Source organism: Alligator mississippiensis, chromosome 1, assembly GCF_030867095.1.
Source record: "Alligator mississippiensis isolate rAllMis1 chromosome 1, rAllMis1, whole genome shotgun sequence".
NCBI lineage: Eukaryota > Metazoa > Chordata > Crocodylia > Alligatoridae > Alligator > Alligator mississippiensis.
Window position 1 is genome coordinate 454,512,676 of NC_081824.1, and position 19,848 is coordinate 454,532,523.

Below are 19,848 nucleotides of genomic sequence, written 5' to 3' on the forward strand. Positions count from 1 at the left end.
TTTGTTCAGTATTATTTAATAGCAGGAGGAAGCACAGATAGAAAGCCTGTGTGAAGCACCAAGCTGAGCGTAATATGCTTAGATATTAATTTTGATATGATGCAAGTCCCCAGAGTTCAGGGAGCTCTCACAATAATTAAACTGTAACTACTGACAATAAAACACCAACAGGTTTCTGTTCCATTTATCTTCTTGTACCATGCTCATCACTGTAGTATCGGAGCACCTTCTAGGACTGCATTAAGCAAAAAGATCTAACATCTACCCTGTGTTGTTTTTTTCCCTTGGCTTCTCCCCACAAGGGGAAGTGTGTGCAGTGGAAGGCCTTTTGGTAGGGTTTTATTTTAAATATGCCTGTTGCTATGTATTTATGTCAGAGAAACCAAGGTCGAAAAACATGCCTTGTACTTTATGCAGAAGGAGGTGGAAGTGCATTCTGCAGCCTCAGACCAGTCTCTAGGAAAGCTGTCTCCTACACAGACAAGATTGATCTTGATTCTATAGAGCTTCACTGAGCCAGATTGCTGTCTGACAAATAATACTGGCCCGTGTCTTTGTACCAGCCCTCCCAGCAGCCTCATGCCCAGATTCAACAAGATTGAAACCTTAATAATCCTTGGATTAGAAAAGCAGCTGACCAGAATCAGCCTGAGATTTCCCATAAGAAAAGAACTGAAGTGATTGAAAATGCAAATCTATCCATGCTTTCTATGCACTGTATGAAAGTTACTGATGAAAAATCAGAAAGAATCATTGTGGACACACTAAGAAGAGACTGACAGCAAATTCTGCTATGGTTTCTGACCAGCTCTGAAGTCAAATGGACCAAGCTTATGGGAAATAGCGTGTTTCAGATATTTCAGGAGTCACTTCTCCATAGCCCGTGAAACATTTTTTCCCAAAAATAAAAGATTCAGTCCAAGCTAACATCTGTAAAGATTATCAATGCCAAGGTAGTTCTTGGCAGACAAGATTATTTGAGTAAATGTGATATCTTTTATTAGGCAAACTGAATAACTAGAAAAATTGTTCTTTGCAAGCTTTTGGGCATGGGTGCCTGGGCCTGAAAGCTTGCAAAGAACATTTTTTTCCAAATATTCAGTTGGTCTAATAAAAGACATCACCTTTACATGAATAACCTTTTCTTCCTATGTCCTTAGACCAACCTAGCTACAACCAACACCTGAAAGGTAGTTCTTGAGCAGAGATCTCATGGCATGCTCTGTCTCAGTCCTACCAGGGAAGGCTAGCTTACTGGCACCTAAACAGGAGCGCACAGAGGCAGCTATGTTTTCTGAGATAGCGACTACAGAGTAGACAGGCATGTCTCACTGCTGTGCATCCTTGGGCAGTACACAGGCACTGCAGACATGTCTTCAGTATAGCTGCCTGCAGGTTGTGTGTGTGAACTGCAATGACTTTTGGTAGGGTTTTATTTTAAACATGCCTGTTGCTATGTATTTATATTAGAGAAACCAAGGTAAAAAAACAAACAAACACACCCTGTTTCTTTGTCCTGGCACTATGTCTTCACAAAATGAGGAACTGATGATATTTTCTGCAAGAAACTTAAACATGCCTAATGAACATGGGTCCTAATCATGAGCTGGGGCTAAAAACACCTCTAGGAATCCTAGAACCTTAGCAAGATTTCTTCAAGTTGACAAAAATCTCCTGATGTACAAATGTGTTACTTGCCACCAAGATGTGGTGCATGAAGCAACTTACGGAGCAAGTTTATATGTAATGAACAATAAATTCTGAAGTTTATAATTTGCCTGAACTAAATAGACCCATTTTCTCTTGCTGCTCCATCAACCATTGCTTTTTAAGTGTTGATGACATGATTAGTAAGTTATACACAGCGCTCATCAATAAAATTAGCCATTGCCATTCATCCCAGATGCATACCATGGGAAGGGAGGGAAATGGCTAGAGCTAAATATAAAAAGAGATGCCAATGTGGAGAATGCAAGAAAGCTCCCTTATTAAGAAAGCAGATTTTCTGAGGAACAGGGGAAAAATCCAAGAAATGAAAATCTTGCTAATTCATAGAGGTTCTAGATTGCTTTGCTGTGTCAAATAATCTTGCCTTCCCAGGATTTCTCTATACTGTGGTGGCAGCATACCGCAGCAGTGACACCTCAAGCAGGCCCTGCTTGCATGTCGAAAACTTGGAAACATGGCTGGGAGGTATCTCTCCCTCCCTCCTAGGCCACTGTTGAGACCACAGAGTCTGGTGTATGTCAGACAGAACTGGGAAATCTACCCTTATTTTGTCATAGGATCCCAAAGGACTGCTGAGAGTGCACATAGGACTAGGATCAGATAAAGCAGCCATTCCATGGGAAGAAAGGCTGCCAGCCACACTAACTATTCAGAGATAGCAGGAGACTGGTAGATATGATCCCCTATTGGTTCCAAGCCTAGACATACAAAAAGAATGAAAGGAGCCTGCACCATGCATCCACTTGCATCCCTTCTTCCTCATACCCTCCATAGATCCAGATTTTGGGGTTCGATCTTGTGAGGAGAGCATATTTAAGGAGAAGTTTCTGGACAAACAGAAAAGAGAGAAAGTTCAAGGAGAAAGTTTCACAAGGTGCAGAAAAGGTTGTTTTCATCTAGCTCCCTGTTATGAGGAAGGAAACTAACTGGATGAGAGGCAGAGAGAAGGGTAGAAGTTATCCCAGCTGAGATCTGGAACATACTTAATAACTCCAGGTTGTCATCTGCCTGAACAAATCCTGAAGAATCCCATCAGTCTTCCCTGGTGGCCGACAAGTGGGAATTGAGTAAGCACTGGAATCAGAACGAAGCTTTTCAGTGAAAAACCGATCACCCATCCTCAAAGATCACTCTTCCCTCTGCTTGTGAGGATAATAATACTTCCCTGCTACTGGCCCACAGTTGTTCTAAAGATTAATGCTTACACATTACTATCTACCCACTTAGCTAAACTATTCATGCTACTGAAGTGACTATCGCCATAGTATATCAACTAGTTGAATAAGTGCTACAAATAGTATTTTTTTAAAAATCTAAAAGGATTGCCCTTGATTTTTTAAAATAAATGAACAAATCAATAGAGTTTAGACTTGGACTTTCTATTAGCATGTGATAGAATATTGCCCTTTGCTACGTACACACAAGCCAGGTCTCTAGAGTGGAGACACTGCATTAGACATGGCCTTTTGGTACAAATGCCATCCCTCTAGCCATTATCCTTTTCTTTTATACAGGACTTAAGCAGAAGCACCTACTAAATGCTGCTCATATAGTGTGTGTCACTGTGTATTAGAATAACAACAAGCAAATAAAATGTTTCTCAGTAAAACAAGGGTGAAATTCACTCCTGGTGTAACTCTACTGAAGTCAAAGGTGTAGCTACCAGAATAAATGAGAAATCACAATAATCAAATCTTTCCTTCAACCAGTTGTTTTTTCTGGACACAGTATCCATCTGAAACTGCTTTTCTGTAACTATCAATGCTTGCTGATTATATCACATGGCCTTTTTCCTTTAAAATATGAAAGGCTTATGGCATGTTTCTCGTCTCTGTTTCAATCTATCTAATTAACTGATATGTTTTCCCAACGAAAGTTAATCTACTCCCTTTTAAATTTATTTTAGGGAAATAATTCTAAACATTGTGGCCTTTCTTCTTTAAAGTGAGATAAAAATGAAAAAAAGAAAGTCTGGAAATGTTTTCCTGACAATGGAAAAAAAGTCATGTGATTTGTATAGCTTGACTAAAGGTCGTGACAACCATTAAAATACCTAAACAAACCAAGGGTGCCCAACACAGAGACACAGAATAGAACATGATGCCAGAAGGAGGACTGTGAAATTAACTATTACTTGTCAAGTTACCAGTTATTTGTAAGAAGTGTATCTAATTACAGTGCTTCCTCCTACACCTCTGTTCTTCATGGTATAATTATTAATCTTGGCTTGTACCTATGGCCTTCCCAAATGACCCAAACATTAACCAGAACACCAATTACAGGAAGTCAAAAGGCCAGAGCTTTATTGACAGAGAACAAGACAGAAAAGGGCAAATATCAGACAGATTCTTACAGTACTCCACTCCATCATTATGATTAAAAAAATATAAAAAACACTACAGAACTTACCAGAAGGTAGCTTGCTCAACTGAGGAAGAACACACAACTCCATCAAGGGGGAGATTTCAAATGCTTTCTGCAAGTAAATCAGCCTAGTCCCTTTTACTCTTCTACCACCAAAAATATCCTTTGACTAACTGCCTCTCTGCTGCGAGTGAAGAGGCCAACCACTGTCCTCAGTGAGAGCACAAAGCACTTGTGTCTGGATTCTATTACGAAGAACACCTCACAACAATACAAATGTGCTCTTTTTTTCTCCTACACAGTGCTCTGATTGAGCTGTTACCCCTGCTTTTGAACAGGTTGCGTCTAGGACACATCCTTATCTTTGATGTTTCCTTATTGGCTCGGCGGCTTCTTGCTTCGTGTATTGGCTGTTTGGGATATCAATTTAAGACGTCTAAGATGCATTGTACGGGTAGCGTTGGCAATTGACACAGGGTTCTGGATTCTGGTCCAGAAGCCAGGAAACTATAGGTTAGATATTATGATGTTCAGCATCCTGGTACATAAATCCTAACTCTAAATCACTTTAGGAACTTAGGCTCTTCAGTCATCTAAGGGCCTTAAAACATTTTACCCATACTCCTCACAATCTGAAGGGTCACAGATGAGAGAAAGATAAACCATACAAGCAAAGAGGTTGGAGCTACAATGAACGTATATCTCGTTGGCTTTATTATTTAAATTACATGCACACACTCCACGAGAGCCTTCCTACCTAGTCAATGTTCGTTTCATTACATACACTATCTGCCTAGCAATTGTTGGATATCTAGTTCCTTTCTCCTGCCCTGTTGAGTACTTCTATTTTTATTATATGCTTGTTAATCTTTCTCTATTGTTGGTCTTGCAATTTGTATCCAAACCTGCAGTTTATGTCAGTGGATCTTAAATGAAAATCTATCTATTAACCACGAAGCTACAGAATACCTGCTTTCTTATCCATCAATGTGTATCTCAGTATTTTATCCTTTTTAGTTACTTGTTATTATATAACACTTAGAGACTCTATGACCATATTCTGATCTTTTTACTGTCTGCTCTCCCATCTGAAAATACATTTTTGGACTGGGCCCAACTGAATAGTCCAGCTGTGCACTGGCTATAGCTGCCCCAATTCCTTAAAAAAGTGGGGGCCATTTCTACGGTCATTGTCTTTCCTCATTACCTCTGGCCACCCCATCATTAGAAAGCAGTGACCTACTGAAGCACAAAATGAAGTGTTTGCTTTCCTGCCTTGAGCTCACTAGCAATTTGAACCTATTATCAGCAGACCTTGAGCTTAATGCAATGAATTCCAGAGGATCAGCCATGTCCCTTGGCCTTTTAGGCAACCGGTATTTCATTTTTATTTAAGTTTAATAGTTTCCTTGAGACTCTTGAAGACTTAGAACACTTCAAGTAATAGAACTTCAGGCAGAACGGATATTAAACCAAGCTCCCAATATCCCCTCCAAACACATTTTTAGTGGACATAGGGAAACGGAGAGAGAGAGCGTGCAAACAAGTGAGAGCACACACAGATCTACAGATACAGTGGATACAATTTTAAACACATAGAGACCCAAAAAACAATGGGTAGTATGCTTGATTCTGTCTCCATGTACCAGTTGGGGAAACTACAGCCTGGAACAGATTGACAAAAGTTAAAGGACAGGACAGCATCTATCACTTACTATGCACAAGGGTTGATCAGAGTAGATCTCCAAATGAGACTGGAAATTTTCTAGCAAATGTGTTTGCCATTGGAAACAGAGAGTTTGTTGGAACTGAAACTTCGAGAGAATGTGCCAGTTTTAACAATTTGCATCATCACAGATCCTCACAGGAGGTGAGAGGCTTCATACCAGCTATGAACTGACTGCCCAGAGGAGTTTTCCATCTATTGACTCCTCTGTGAAATCCTATGAAGTATGAACTTTCATTTCTACCCAGGAGAACTTTTACAATTTTTTCTCCAATGCCTGATGAAGGGTGTTTGTGCCCAAAAGTATGCAATTAAAAAGGATTTTTTTTGCAAAAATCTTGTTGGTCTAATAAAAGGTATAATCTCTACTATGAGTCCTGATTGCCAGTTTTAACGTTTTCCTTAAGACGGTTTCTCAGGTCCAGGGTTAGTGAGCTAACCATAAGGTGAGGGTGTCTCTTTGTCTTTCTATCCCTCTCCATCCCAATGACAAGAGGAGAGCCTGACTGTACTCTGGTGATAAAGGAGCTTGTCTAATGATGGTTCTAATACTTGATTTTTGAATTAGGCAAATTAAGGATTTTGAGCTCAGGTCTCTCACATCCCATGTAAGCACCCTTGCTCAGTGATATTCTAAGGTGGTCCCTTTGCTGATTTCCATGAACATTTTCATTTGGACACAGTTTTCTCTGATGCTGGACAAAAAATAGATTCAGAAACCACAAAACATTTTATGAGGTGGAATTTTTGTTTTTCATCCATTCTGCAGCCCAAGTTGGCAGAGCCTATATTAAATGGGCAAGACACACTGGATTTAATGCATCCTCTAAGGCACCTGGACATAATACATATCCCAATCAAGACCATCCACTGTGTTTTGGATGCAAACACCTTATGCTGTTTTCCACTGAACATTTCCACTGCCAAAGGGCTTCTACAGAGGCCTATGCTGATACAATTCACCACAAACGCCACACAAATGAAGCCTGGGAAATGAAAGAATCCAAGCATAAGATAATCCTATAGGAGACATAATAGTACAGAAAGGAGAGTACACTGAGTAATCATACAACATCTTCCCCTGTACTTGTTAGATGTATTTTTGAACTGATAAATGATCCCACAGTGCTCTGTATTATGTTGTGGGGCTACAGTCCTCCTAAAGAGCAGAATGGATGTGCATCTGCAGGCCTTGTTTCCCCAAATGTAACGAGACACGGTAAAAGTGCACCACAGAGTTTATCAAGTGTGCAGCAGAGACTTTGACTAATAAAGTCCCTAGAATCCTTATTGCCCCCAGACAGGCAGGACTACTTCCCAAAATTACATACTGCCCTGGGAGTGAAGCGCTGCCCATCAAAATACAGACATTCTTCAAGTTGTCTTCATATAAGAGGAAAAGCTGATGCATGGGAGAAATGTGCTCCAGTGATTTACTTTGCATTGAATAGTCCCAAATAACACAAGAAGCTCACAGTCCCTTTTCTAAGGTATAGTGGTTTTAACAGTTTCAGTCTACCACTCCCCTCTGAAAAGTTCTGAGCCAAGCTAGCTTGCTATAGGATGGAAACAAAGCCCAGTATGGACTGATATACTTTTTGCATCAGTTCAATCCCAGAGAACAAAGCAGTTCTAAAAGGTAAAAAATAAAAACCTCGGCTATGTTCAAAATCCTACCTTAGTTACAAATCACAGAAGCTCTGGAAAGTAATTCACCAATATCACTAGCAAACTTGAATGCTCAAGATTCACCAGTACCCACTGTGTCATCAAAGATGAGCATACAATGTGGGAAAAAGTAGGGGCAAGGAATTAAATTCTACTAATAGCTGTGAAGACACTGGCCAAGAGTGCCTTTACAATTGCAGGAAAATGTGCAATGGGAAATAATGTGCTATACACACAATTGTGCCTCCTATCATGCCACACATGCATGGCAGAAGGCGTGATTGTGGGACTGCAAATCAGACCCCGTCATGCCTTATAGATGCCTGTAGATAGGTTGGGGGGGGGGGGGGGGGGGGCAAGTAACATAAAGAATCACTGCCTTAAAGAAACAAAGAAACAAACAAAAAGCCCTTGGTTTACAGCCAATACAAAGGTATGTCCTGTCTCTAGTAAAGCTAGGTTGCTAACCAAAAGCTCTATAAATCAGTCTGATAATGGATGACAGCGTCAGGCAGGGGAAGACACAGCCACATCTGAAGCAGCGCTTTCTAAACATAACACCAGGAATGCTATTGCTTTGCTAGCAATAGCATTATATGGCACGTATGCATAAAGGGGTGACATGCAATAAAATTGCGTTCTGTACCCATTTCCAATGGGAAATAACTGTTCAGTGTTTGTTTTGATATGTTTAGTTATTTTTCAGTTACTGCTTGTATTTAGCTGGTCTTTTGTTTTTCACGAACAAGATGCCGTGCCTAGTCTTTGCTATGTGGTTGCTCTAGGCTAAACATAACTAGGGTGACCATATGTCCTGGATTCGCTGGATCAGTCCCGGATTTCAGAGTCTGTCTCATAGTTTCATAGTAGTTAGGGGTCAGAAGGGACCTAAATAGATCATCTAGTCTGACGCCCCCGCCACTGGCCGGAGCACACGCTGGGATCACACGACCCCAGACAGGTGTTCATCCAAACTCTTTTTGAATTTACCCAAGGTAGGAGCGAGGACCACTTCCCTAGGAAGTTGGTTCCAGATCCTAGCCACCCTAACAGTGAAATAGTGCCTCCTAATCTCTAACCTGAACCTATTCTCTAGCAGCTTCTGGCCATTGTTCCTCGTCACCCCAGGTGCGGCTGGGGGGAATAGGACTCTCCCCTCAGCCTCCGTTTGCTGAGGTTCAACAGGTTCAGGTCCCTCAGCCTCTCCTCATAGGGCCTGCCCTGTTGCCCTCCAACCAAGTGGGTGGCCCTCCTCTGAACCCTCTCAAGGCAGGCCACATCCTTCTTAAAGTGCGGTGCCCAGAACTGGATGCACTACTCCAGGTGAGGCCGGATCAACATCGTGTAGAGTGGGAGTATCACCTTTCTGGACTGGCTTGAGATGCACCTTTGGATGCACGACAAGGCGCAGTTGGCTTTACTGGTTGTGGTCTGGCATTGGCGGCTCATGTTCCTCTTGGAGTCAGTAATGACTCCAAGATCCCTTTCCGCCTCTGTGCTTTCAAGGGTTGTCTCAGCATCCCAGTCATTGGAGGAAATTGAAGCAAAAGTCCCAGATTAGAAAGAACCCACAGCCACATCCAGCTCCCGAGTCAGGTTCTGGGCACGTGCAGACAGGTTCATGCCAATCTAGGACTTTTACTTAAATTTTCTGCAGGAAGCCCAGCTAATGAGTTACTTCCTGGTCTGGATCCTTCTGGGCTGCAAGCAGAGTCACCAGGACAGTAGAGTTGGGATCAAGGGAAGGGTGCATGCTGGAAGCTGCAAGATCAGGGCTGTGCACGCATGTGCAGACACGTGGGGTTCGGGGGGGGGGGGCATGGGGGGTGCACGTTTATGAGCGTGCAAGCTTGTCTGTGTTGTTTTTTTGTGTGCATATGCGGGCAGGACTGCATATGCGTGTGTGTGGACCTGGGAGCTGCTGCATCATGGCTGTGTGTGGGTGTGTGCGTCTGTGTCCCTTGTTGCCCCCCTTCCACTCCTCGTCCTGGATTTCCTTATCCCATCCCAGATTTCCCACAAATTATTATGATCACCCTACATATAACCCTTGCAACCTTTTAAACAGGCCAATGTAGTCAGCCATTACTCTGACTGGCTGACAGCTTCTTCTTGGCATCCATTCTAGTCTATTCAGTCTAGTACCCCATCCCTCTTGACTGATATGCACCCCCAACGTTTTCTTAGAAAGTAATATATTTGTGTCACAGGTCAGAGGCAGATCCTACCATGTTTCTGTGATCGCTGAAAGCCTTGGGGATCCCAGAGGATAAGTAACCTTCTGTCTCAGTAAGTTGTACCCTGTGTATGCAGCTCACCTACACTAAGGAGCAGCACTGTCTATATACACGTATAGTTACACTGGTACAAAGATCCCTATTGTGAACAGTCCAGCCACACAGCTCAGAAGCAGAGATGAAGTGATCCTAGCACATAAATCAAATCAGACTAAAGAAAGAGCAAAGAAAATGTGATAGGTTGAAGATTTAATCCTGCCAGAAGTACAGGAACCTTAGCCTGCAGAGAAAAAGTCACCCCTTTGCAGTCTGGCCAGAAGAAAAGCACTAAGCATCACTGCCTAAAAATAAACCAACTGGTATACTGCTATCTTCATTTCACCTATGAACCCAAATGAGCTTTTAGCTAAGGTTTATAATTGTGGAGCTGTGGCTCTTTAGCCATCCAATTAATTTCCCTGAAAGAACTCTGAATTTTCATTCACATGGTTCTCTCTAATTTCCTCCTCCCTATTGATAGTTTATAATTTCCCCTCAGTTTGGGGAAATTAGCTCTTTTGAAGTATCAAGTATATTAATGGTTAGGATTGTCGTCTCTTGTCCCGACTGAATGTAATCAGATCATGGTCGCCAGTCCCCAGCCAACTGCCAACATATATTACAGTGCTCAATTCCTTTTCATCTGTAAAAATGAGGCTCAAAATAGAGTTACCTTGTGTTGGGTGTGATACCCCTTGTGTAACAAACTCTAATGATGTTTTACTACTGGCTGCAGAAGACCTCCAGCATGTGTCTTCTGTAATGGACTGTGTGAATAAAAGACTAGGTAGAAGAAGTTTGCTAGGTTTATAAAACACTTCTTGTAGAAAACACAAATTCTTGAGGAACCTCTCTATCATACTGTACAGCAGCATGGGAGAAACCTGCCTCTCCTGCCTCTCAAATCACCATCTTGTATAACAGTAGACTGGTGAATATTTTACTGGCTTATAGTAAACTGGGAATTTCCAGTGACAGTGAGTGGCAATGCTGCACTGTTATCTGACGTTACAAATATTGGTGCATTTTATCAAAGAGAGATCTGTATTTCTTATGGTCATGAACCTACAATATTTTGAGGTGTTCATGGAATGCCATGCACATTTTCTTGAATCTGTTTTATTGATACGACATATGTAGTCTCTATATGTAGGTAGCATCAAGCTGTGTTCTGTCTTATCATCGTATCTTTACATGAATTGTGGTATTTAATATAAATATATTTCTTATAAGTTATAATAGGGCCAGGATTGCACAAGATGATGGTATTTTCAGGTGTCACCATCTAAACCAGGGCTGGGCAATTATGGCCTTACAGGCTACACAGGCAGTTTCAGGGACCTGTTGTGGGCTGGTCAGCACCCGCCACCTCCACAACAGCTCATCAAACTTGGAGCCCATAGGGCCTGTGTCTTCACCCTGCCATTGCCAGTGGCCAGTAGCAGCTAAGTGTACAGCTCTGGCCCGCACTGGACTCACCATGGCCACAGCAGACCAGCTCTGGACCAGCTAGGACCCAAGCACACTGCCCCGTTCCCAGCCCTGACCTACCCCAGATCTGCCCTGGCCATAGTGGACAGCTCCAGACCAGCCCAAGACTGGTGCACACAGCACCAGCGCTAGCCTGCCCCACCCACGATGAGTGAAGGCAGCTGGGCAGAAGATACTGCTGGGCATGGGGGAAAAGTGGCCACTCCATCTCGTGACTACCAGGCTCTTCTTGCTGTGGACACCCAGAGTCCATGCCCAGGCTGGCTCCTCCCCACTGTCACTGCTGCCCCACTGGGCATCACGGAGGTGGCGCTGGTGGTGGTGGAGAGGAGCTGCAGGGCAGCCCAGGCATGGGCTCTGGGTGGCTGCAGCAATAAGGATCTGGCAGCAGCAAAAGTGGGGTGGCTGCTTTTCCCCCAGGCCCAGCAGCAGCTTCTGCCCAGCTGCCACCACTCATTAAGGGCAGGTGGGTCTGGAGCATGCACAGGGTGGCCCGGGGCTGGGCTGTACATGCGGGTCCTGGCTGACCTGGAGCTGGTTCACTCTGACCAGGGCAGGTTCGGAGTAGGTACAGGGTGGGCTGGGGCCAGGGTTGTGTGTGCGAGTCCCAGCCAATCTCTATCGGTCCGGGGCCGGCAGCAACATCTGGAAGGAGTCACTGCTGCCTTGGCTGCCTAGAAATGGATTCCAGCAGCCAGACAGCACCTGGGCCAGGCAGGACTGAGGGACCCACTGCGGGCCAGTCAGAGTCCCCATGGATTTTGCCCTCCACTAATCTAAACAATGGCTGAGAGAAGTAATTATGGAAGATCAGCATCTGACATGGGAATGTTTGACAGTCAGTTGAATAGGCACTTCCAGACATGTTCTGAGCTCCATCACCAAGGGCCTTCCAGGCAAAGATGGATTTACATTTTAAAAGAATAGACCTGGCTATTCAGGGAAGGGCATTTCTAACACTGGGGGAATTAAGTAAGAGACAGTATCTATACCGGGGCAGACAAAGTTTGGCCCATGCGCTGGTTCAGGCCATGGTGGACTCCCATTTCCCAGCAGCCCCTGCCTGTGTCGCTGCGGCCAGTTTCATGGAGACCCCAGCAATGGCAGCACCGTGACAGCGCAGGGCTGGGATTTCCATGGAGACCGGCCCCTGCAGTGCTGGTAGGGCGTGCAGCTAGGTGGCAAGCTGCTCCAGGGCTCGGATCTTGCAGCGGTGACAGCGTGGTCCAGAGCTGGGGCAGAGCCGCAATCTGCTGCCCGTGTGACCCGGGCAGGGGCACGCAGCAGATCACAGCTCTGCCCCAGCTCGGGACTTGATGTCACCACTTCAAGATCCCCGCACCGGCCCTGGACCAGCTCCCTGCCCAGCTGCACACCCTGCCAGTCTCCATGGAAACCCTGGCCTCATGCAGTCACAGTGCTTCCACAGCTGGGGTCTCCGTGGAAACTGGCCTCAGTGATGCGGGCAGGGGCTGCTGGGAAATGGAGTCCGGTCACCAGGCAGATTCACAATCTTGCCCACCCCGATCTATATTCTCCTGGTCATCATTACAGCAGAAAAGACTTCTGGTTTGGCAAACAAATACACCCTTGCAAAGAGGAAAGTTATATGCATGGTATGGACTCCTTGAAAATCCAAAAGATGATGTATGTAAATGGACAGATAAGAAACCATACTTAAGCTTTGCCTTGAGAGCCAGTTGTTTCTTTAGTTTGCTCCTGGGCACAGGGAAGGGCTTCCGGCTCCCAGCCAGTTAGCTGAGTGAAACATGGTGACAGAAAAACTTGCAGGAGGCCCTGGCAGGAAGATCAGAGGCAGAAGCTGCTTTCTAACCTGTTGAGCTGAATAAGTGCTTTTTTTCAGGTTTTAGATGTAGGGGAAGATCAGATTATTGTTCTGATATCTTCTTGTTTGTTTATTCTTATACCTGGGCCTGTATCTCAATATATGGTTACTGATTTCTAATGTTTGACCTATAATAAATCTTTTTGTTATTTTTTAGAACTTACTATTGTCAGTGATAAACGTGATTTCAAGGCATTTAACCATACAAGCAGGCCTCTTCCAAGGAAACAGGAATCTATCATTTCTGACTGCCTGACTGGAGGAGGGTGTGATTTTTCCAGTTGGAAAAAATCCCCTCTGCTAAGACCTGGCATCCTTTGTGGAAGGATAGAATATAGGGGTAGCATGCAGTAACCTAAGCACTCTATACTGGAATAAATCAAAGCCAAGTCTCTTTGAGTGAGCTTGGGAAAACACAGCCCTCTCCATTTTGTCTCCCTCTAGCCTGTATGCCTGGCTAGGTACAGTTAGAAGCTACCAATTGCATACCCAAGAAACAATGCAGTTTGACTAGCTCATTCTTAAATTTCTGGAGCTGGCCTCCTAAAATAAAAGCACCGAATATGTTAAATATGCATTAGCCAGTTTAGGACCCAATCCTGAAAACCCCCACATACTTCAAAGGGTCTCTTAGGATATGCTTAGCCCTTAATCAGTCACCCAAGGCACATCTTCTATTGTAAATGATGCATTCAGTAGCAGGTATTGCATAATAAAACTCTTCAGTAATATGAGCAGTAATACTGAACTTTAATCCTACACATAAATTGCCTTAATTATCTTAACAGTGTCTGACCAAAAGTGCATTCAATTTTATGCTTGCCTAAACTGCTATGTTACATTTAGTAGTAAGAGGTACTGGATCCACATAACTTCTCTTATAAGTTTCTCTTTGCGGGCTTCATTCCTTTCTTCATCCTTGTGGACTGTGCAGACAGCACTACAATTCCCAGTCACTCTTCACCTTTCTTGCAGTTGTAATATATGGCACTTCAGTGACTCAGATAGCACACAAAATTGACAGATGCTAAGACAGATTATAAGATGCTTCCTGGATCCTGAAAACACATTCCTGCAGGCTGAACAGATGCTTTCAAGGAGCCCTGCAAAGCTCTACAGAGATTTAACTACTCCATATCTGTACAGTATAAAAATGCCCTATCCTGCCCGACTCCTTCATTTACCTGTGGAGAACCTGTGCTTTAGGAGTAACAGAGCACTGGTTTATATAAAAACACCTTTTATAAACCAGACTCACCCCCGCATCTTGTACAGTCCCTCTCTGATTCACTGCTTTGAATGTTAAATGAAGTCTCTGCCCCTTTCATATTCATCACATGTGTCCCCCGTAAGTTATGCAGGCTCAGAAGGAAAACACTGCAGTTGGATCAATTTTCCACGGTTCACCATCTCATTATGCAATGTTAAATTTAGAACTAACTTTTACTGACAACTTTAAATCTTAATTCTTTGCTGTCCTTTTTCCTCCATCAACCGTCACTTCATATATGAGAAAAACCTTTAATTAAAACAGCAGCAAAAGCAACAACACTGGGTTTCCAACACATTTAGTGGCCTAACAGTAATTGGCTTCTTCACTACAGGGCAGTATAATAAATTGTAATTGTGATTTTTCAACCAAGACACATAATGCAGTTTTTTTATACACAAAGTAATGAATGTTTGATGCTCCTTTACTGACTACAGCAAATTTAAACTAGCAGCCTTAATACAAGGGGACTACCAATATATACTACTATTCTAGAAATATTTATTTTTTCCTTCAGTTAAAAATCTTATTTTTAGGTACAGACACTCATGCCATACTTCATAAAACATCTCCCCCTCCAAAAAAAATAGGGGAAAGCAGTCTGTATAAATCTGTTTGAAGCCAATAAGATTAAAAATATCAGAGGTTTTTACAGTTTTGTATTTGTTTTATAAGGAAAAAAAAAGCCTTCAATAAATGTGCCTAATATTCATGCCAAAATTCTACACATAGCAAAAGAGTACAATTAAAAATAATCTTCAAAGAAACATGGTATATAACATACACAAAAGTTTTATGTTGGGGTAAGTTGTCAAAAATTGGAGCTAGTCATCGTAAAGCTGTAGCAAAACTGTGATGAATCAGGACCTATTTTTTCTGAACGACTACAGAACTTTGTGGTACGTGGCCATGTTACTTAATGCACAAAATGGGCATGGAGAACTTCAGCTTTAAGGGAAACTAAGATCACTGTAAAGTGAAAGTTAGAACTTATCCCTAAATTCAAGGTTGCTACCAGTGATCACTATAATAATAGTTTAGTGACTTCAGGCTTCTCTTACTACTACAATACAGTACTTATTTGCCTATGACTTAGCATGTCACACCCAGAAACAGGACTTTCAATGGGCAATAACAGAGGAATAAACATACGGTGGGAAGGGAAACACAACAAGGTGAATACGCAGAGAACGGGCAATGAGAGAAAGAGGTGTCTCAATAACAATTCCACCAATCCACAATTATTCTTAGAACTACTGCTCACTTACCTACATCAGGATCCATGGCTTGGACTCTTGTTAACAAGGCTTTAGTGGCTGTGTTCTCATAGACGCATGCCATGTAATGAGCAGATGAAAATACTGGGGGATTATCATTAATATCTTCCAAAATTAGGTGGATTTCTGATTGGCAGAACCTACCACCTCCATCTGTTGCCCTGGCAACCAAGTGGTACACAGGAATTTTCTCTCGGTCCAACGGGGCCAAGGTTTTCAACTCTCCTAAAACAGGTTAAAAGTAGATATCCTCATTATTAAGATAACAGAACATGATATTTTAGATATTGTATGCACCAAGCAATCCTCTCTTTCTCAGGAAAACAAAAGATTAAAAACCTGTCTAGAACTGACAACTCTCTTCCTCTCCCAACTTTATTTTTTGCTCCTTTTTTAAGCCAACACAGTTAACTGCCAGTACAAATGCATTAGGAGTCAACCAATTCTGGTGACCTTCAAAATCTACAATTTCACTCATGGATGAGAATATCATATACGGTATTTTTTATGTCTATCTTTTTGTTGCTTTCATAATCTCTATGCTGCTCTAGATTGCTAAATGTGGAAGTGCACGCTAAATCTAGTGATGACAGCTGAAATAATCAATTGTAAAGTTTCCTAATGCCAATCTGTGCCGACAAACATGCTCATAGTCCCAGTAGATGCTTCCGCCTTCTTTGTTGGATCAGATTTCTCACTCTCATACACAGGCATAAGTTATAGCCTAATGAAAGGATACAGGTTTGACAAATATCATACGGTATCTGGTTCACACTGCATGAGTTCTGTGTATGATCTGTTTTTCATAATACTGTCTTCAACCATTAACATATAAACAAAGCATCCAGTATTAGTTACTGGGATGTGTATTGATTGCACTTCTGTCAGGGGATAACAGCTCAGCTTCCACCCACTATAAATACCTCCAATTGCTTCACCCTACATCCATCATAGCAATAAAATAGTACCACTATCAGCTTCAGTGCCTCCTGTTATCAAAGGAGAAGACAAATCCTCTAGGGAAAGACTTGATTCAGTAACATGCAAGCCCAAAGCACGATGGTAAAGTAGAAGATGAAGATCCAGATATGTAACTGATTTTCTTTAGATTTATAGCATGAAGCAATAATTCTTGAATTTAACTATAGCTTTGTAAAAATATACCACAAAAAAGAGCAAGGTCTTCTCAAGAAACAAATTAAGAATACCATATAATATGCCACTCTGCCCTGAAATGTTTTATAGGGGATCTTCCTCAGAAGCAGGGGTATGCAATGTTTCTTGCTATTTGCCACAAGGGTCAGTACATCTGGGCCATTCCAGACCATAATGGAAGAAGTGGATTCAAAGCTGGGGCTGTTTGTGAACCATGCCCTTTCATAAAGAAAAGTGCCTTTGATGCCTGCAGTGGAGGTCTTGTTATGAAACAGAAGGATTAAAGCTTTTCTAACTGGATATTCGTGTTAATGAATACCCAATCTGACTAACCAAAGGAGTCTGTTAGCCTCTACTGTCCTATAAATGTCACCTTAAAGGTGGGCATTGATATCTGCTTGAATATAAACGATTGTCACCAGAAGTTCACAGGCTTCCACTTGTGACACTTTAATGGAAAATACATTAGCACTATGCACTGAGAACCCTGATCTCAAATGATGCCCAGGGGTTAATAATGTCATTTAGGGAGAGATTTATTTTTGTCATCTTACCATTTTCTGGATCTAAGAAAAATTTATTGTTCCCAGACCCATACAGAGAATATCGAACTTCGCCATTGGACCCAATGTCTGCATCCTTAGCACTGATCTTAAGGATGACTTTGTTTGGTGGAATGTCTTCAGGAAATAATGCTGTATATGTAACCTGTGGACAAAAAACAGAAAACATGGGGGGCACAATAGTAGCAGATTATACAGTCTTTGTATAGCTGTCATCTTTCATGGCGATTCCCTGTAGTATGTGCCCTTCCTTGTACCTTCAACATTTTTATATAAAAGAAACATTTTGTTTATGCTATACATTCCTGGAAGGTTAAATTATTAGCATTCCTTCTCAAGTTTTTAAGCATCCTAGAAGCAATTAAATAAAATAAAAACAGTACGAGGACTATAAAGGAACAAAAGGCAGCCATACCTTTTACATTGTCTTCCTTTAGGTTTCCTTAAACATTCCTCTGGTTGAACTAAGATTTTTGCCAGTATATCTTTGATGGTAAACACAGATGTGCTAGTGCAGGTAGGATTACCTAACAATAATTAGAATTGGCCTAGACCTCTAGTTAAAAAGCTGGCAATTGTGCCCAGACTACTTGGATTCTTCCACTGTTGTTACCTCTGATACAGTCTCACCAATGATAGTGCAATAAAGGAGAATTTAAGAATAATCAGAAAGCTTAGCTCCACTGCTATTTTCTTTGTAATTTTACCTTTTGTTTTCTTGAAATTACTTAGTCCCATTACAACCCCCCCAATATTTAAGACCTTTAACTAAGTGTGTAACTGAAAAGAGTTATGAAAAAGAAATAAAAATGTAAGCAATTAGTAAATTATCATGCTATTTATAAGAAAACATTACTTTCAATAAAATATTCCACATTCCAGTAGAAAATGGTGACTAACCTGCTCACAGACAGGACTGTTATCATTCACATCAGTGACTGTCACTTCCACAGCAGCTTGAGTTACAAAGAGTCCATCGGTAGCAGTGATGTTAAGATAATAAATGTCTTGCTCTTCCCGATCTAGAGGCCTCTTTACATAAACTTTCCATTCATTCTGAACCAATCCCAAGGCAAACTTTCCCTTGGGATTCCCTCCTATAATGAGACAAGCAATAAGCAACACCTTAAGAAGACCTACTGAAGGTTTGCACTTGCATAACTATAAATACAGATTGATCTTAGAAGTCCCATGGATAAGCTGCCATAATTTGTTCTACACCGATAACTGCTTTCAGAGTGGTAAACTTTTGAAATCTGAAATGAGAAGAGAGTCCCAGTGTTTGTTGTCCCTTGCATGCCTGGTATGAAAGTAAAATAATAAGTTTCAAAGAAAACAAAATCCATTTAGCAAAGCTGAAGATGATCTCTTGTTTAGTTCCCCTGAAGGGCAATCAAATTCAAACTGTGAACAATCAATAGTCTTCTCTGGATGGTACAATTGTCTTTCCACTTAGTCTCAAGAGAGGATGTAATACACCGTAGCTCTTGTTACCAAGACAATTTCATTAGCTGTTGATTATGCAATCAAGGAATAGCAGTAGGTTCTATTAAAGAATTCTCTAATGAAAGCTTTATCATACAGCTGTGCTCTTCTTAGACTCATTAGAATTCTAGCTTAAAAAAAGTTTACATGGCAGAAGAAGACACATTAGTATTAAATAGCCCTAACGAGAGGTCATTTAAGGAGCAGTTCAAAGATAAGCGCAGCAATTAGATCAAATTTATCAGAGTGTGAAAGCGAGTGAAAGCCAGTGAAGAGTGGAGGATATGAAGCAGAACAGCTTTTTATTATGCTGAAACACTGACACTGAACCTGGCAATATTACTTTTCCACATCATTAAACTGTATGGTGACAAAAGCAGCCTGCGAGATAGAAAGACCTGTCCTCATCATCCTCGGCGAGGGTAGTAATGTCATTTCACACAGTGAAGGATGCAAGGAATTAAAACAGGCATGGCACTTGATCGTTAACATTTTTAATGGTTATTTACACCTTCATTTGAGATGCTACAATCCCCTGACTCTCCTGTAAGATCACCTTCCCTGCTATAGCATTCTCCAAGCCTTTGTCAGATTAGCTTGTAAATTCTTTGAGTCAGGTGCCCTGTTTTCTTGTGTGCATGTACAACATCTAACACACCACTGGGCTGTAAAACTAGCTATTCACATTTGCCAGATTCAAGTAGAGTTCCCCCTGTTCACAGTCCTGCCAGTCCTCGACAGTTTTTTAGAAAAACAGGGCAGAGGAAATCTGAATTTCTGGGCTAAAAACGAAAGTATTTTTTTTATATAACACAACTGAAAATGAGGGCACATACTGAAATGTATCCCCTCTTTTTCTTTAAATATTCAGGACTGCATACCTAGCTCTTGTAAACTACTCTGTCTCCATTAAAACCAATGAAATGATGTCTATTTACTTCCATTGAGACCAGAATCCAAGTCTTTCTTGCTAAACAACACCATTTTTATTGAGTTGTA

General features: G+C 41.9%; 1 protein-coding gene across 6 annotated transcripts in view; it reads right to left on the bottom strand.

Annotated features, from left to right (window-relative positions):
- FAT3 (FAT atypical cadherin 3) overlaps positions 1 to 19,848 on the bottom strand; it is a 641,536-nt gene that overhangs the window by 87,708 nt on the left and 533,980 nt on the right. For all 6 annotated transcript variants that reach the window (XM_059721693.1, XM_059721676.1, XM_059721685.1 and 3 more), the window contains exons 11-13: positions 18,265 to 18,461; positions 17,356 to 17,509; positions 15,638 to 15,871 (exon numbers count right to left, since the gene is read on the bottom strand). In XM_059721693.1, the coding sequence (XP_059577676.1) occupies positions 15,638 to 15,871; positions 17,356 to 17,509; positions 18,265 to 18,461 (585 nt within the window). The remainder of the gene's footprint in view (positions 1 to 15,637; positions 15,872 to 17,355; positions 17,510 to 18,264; positions 18,462 to 19,848) is intronic.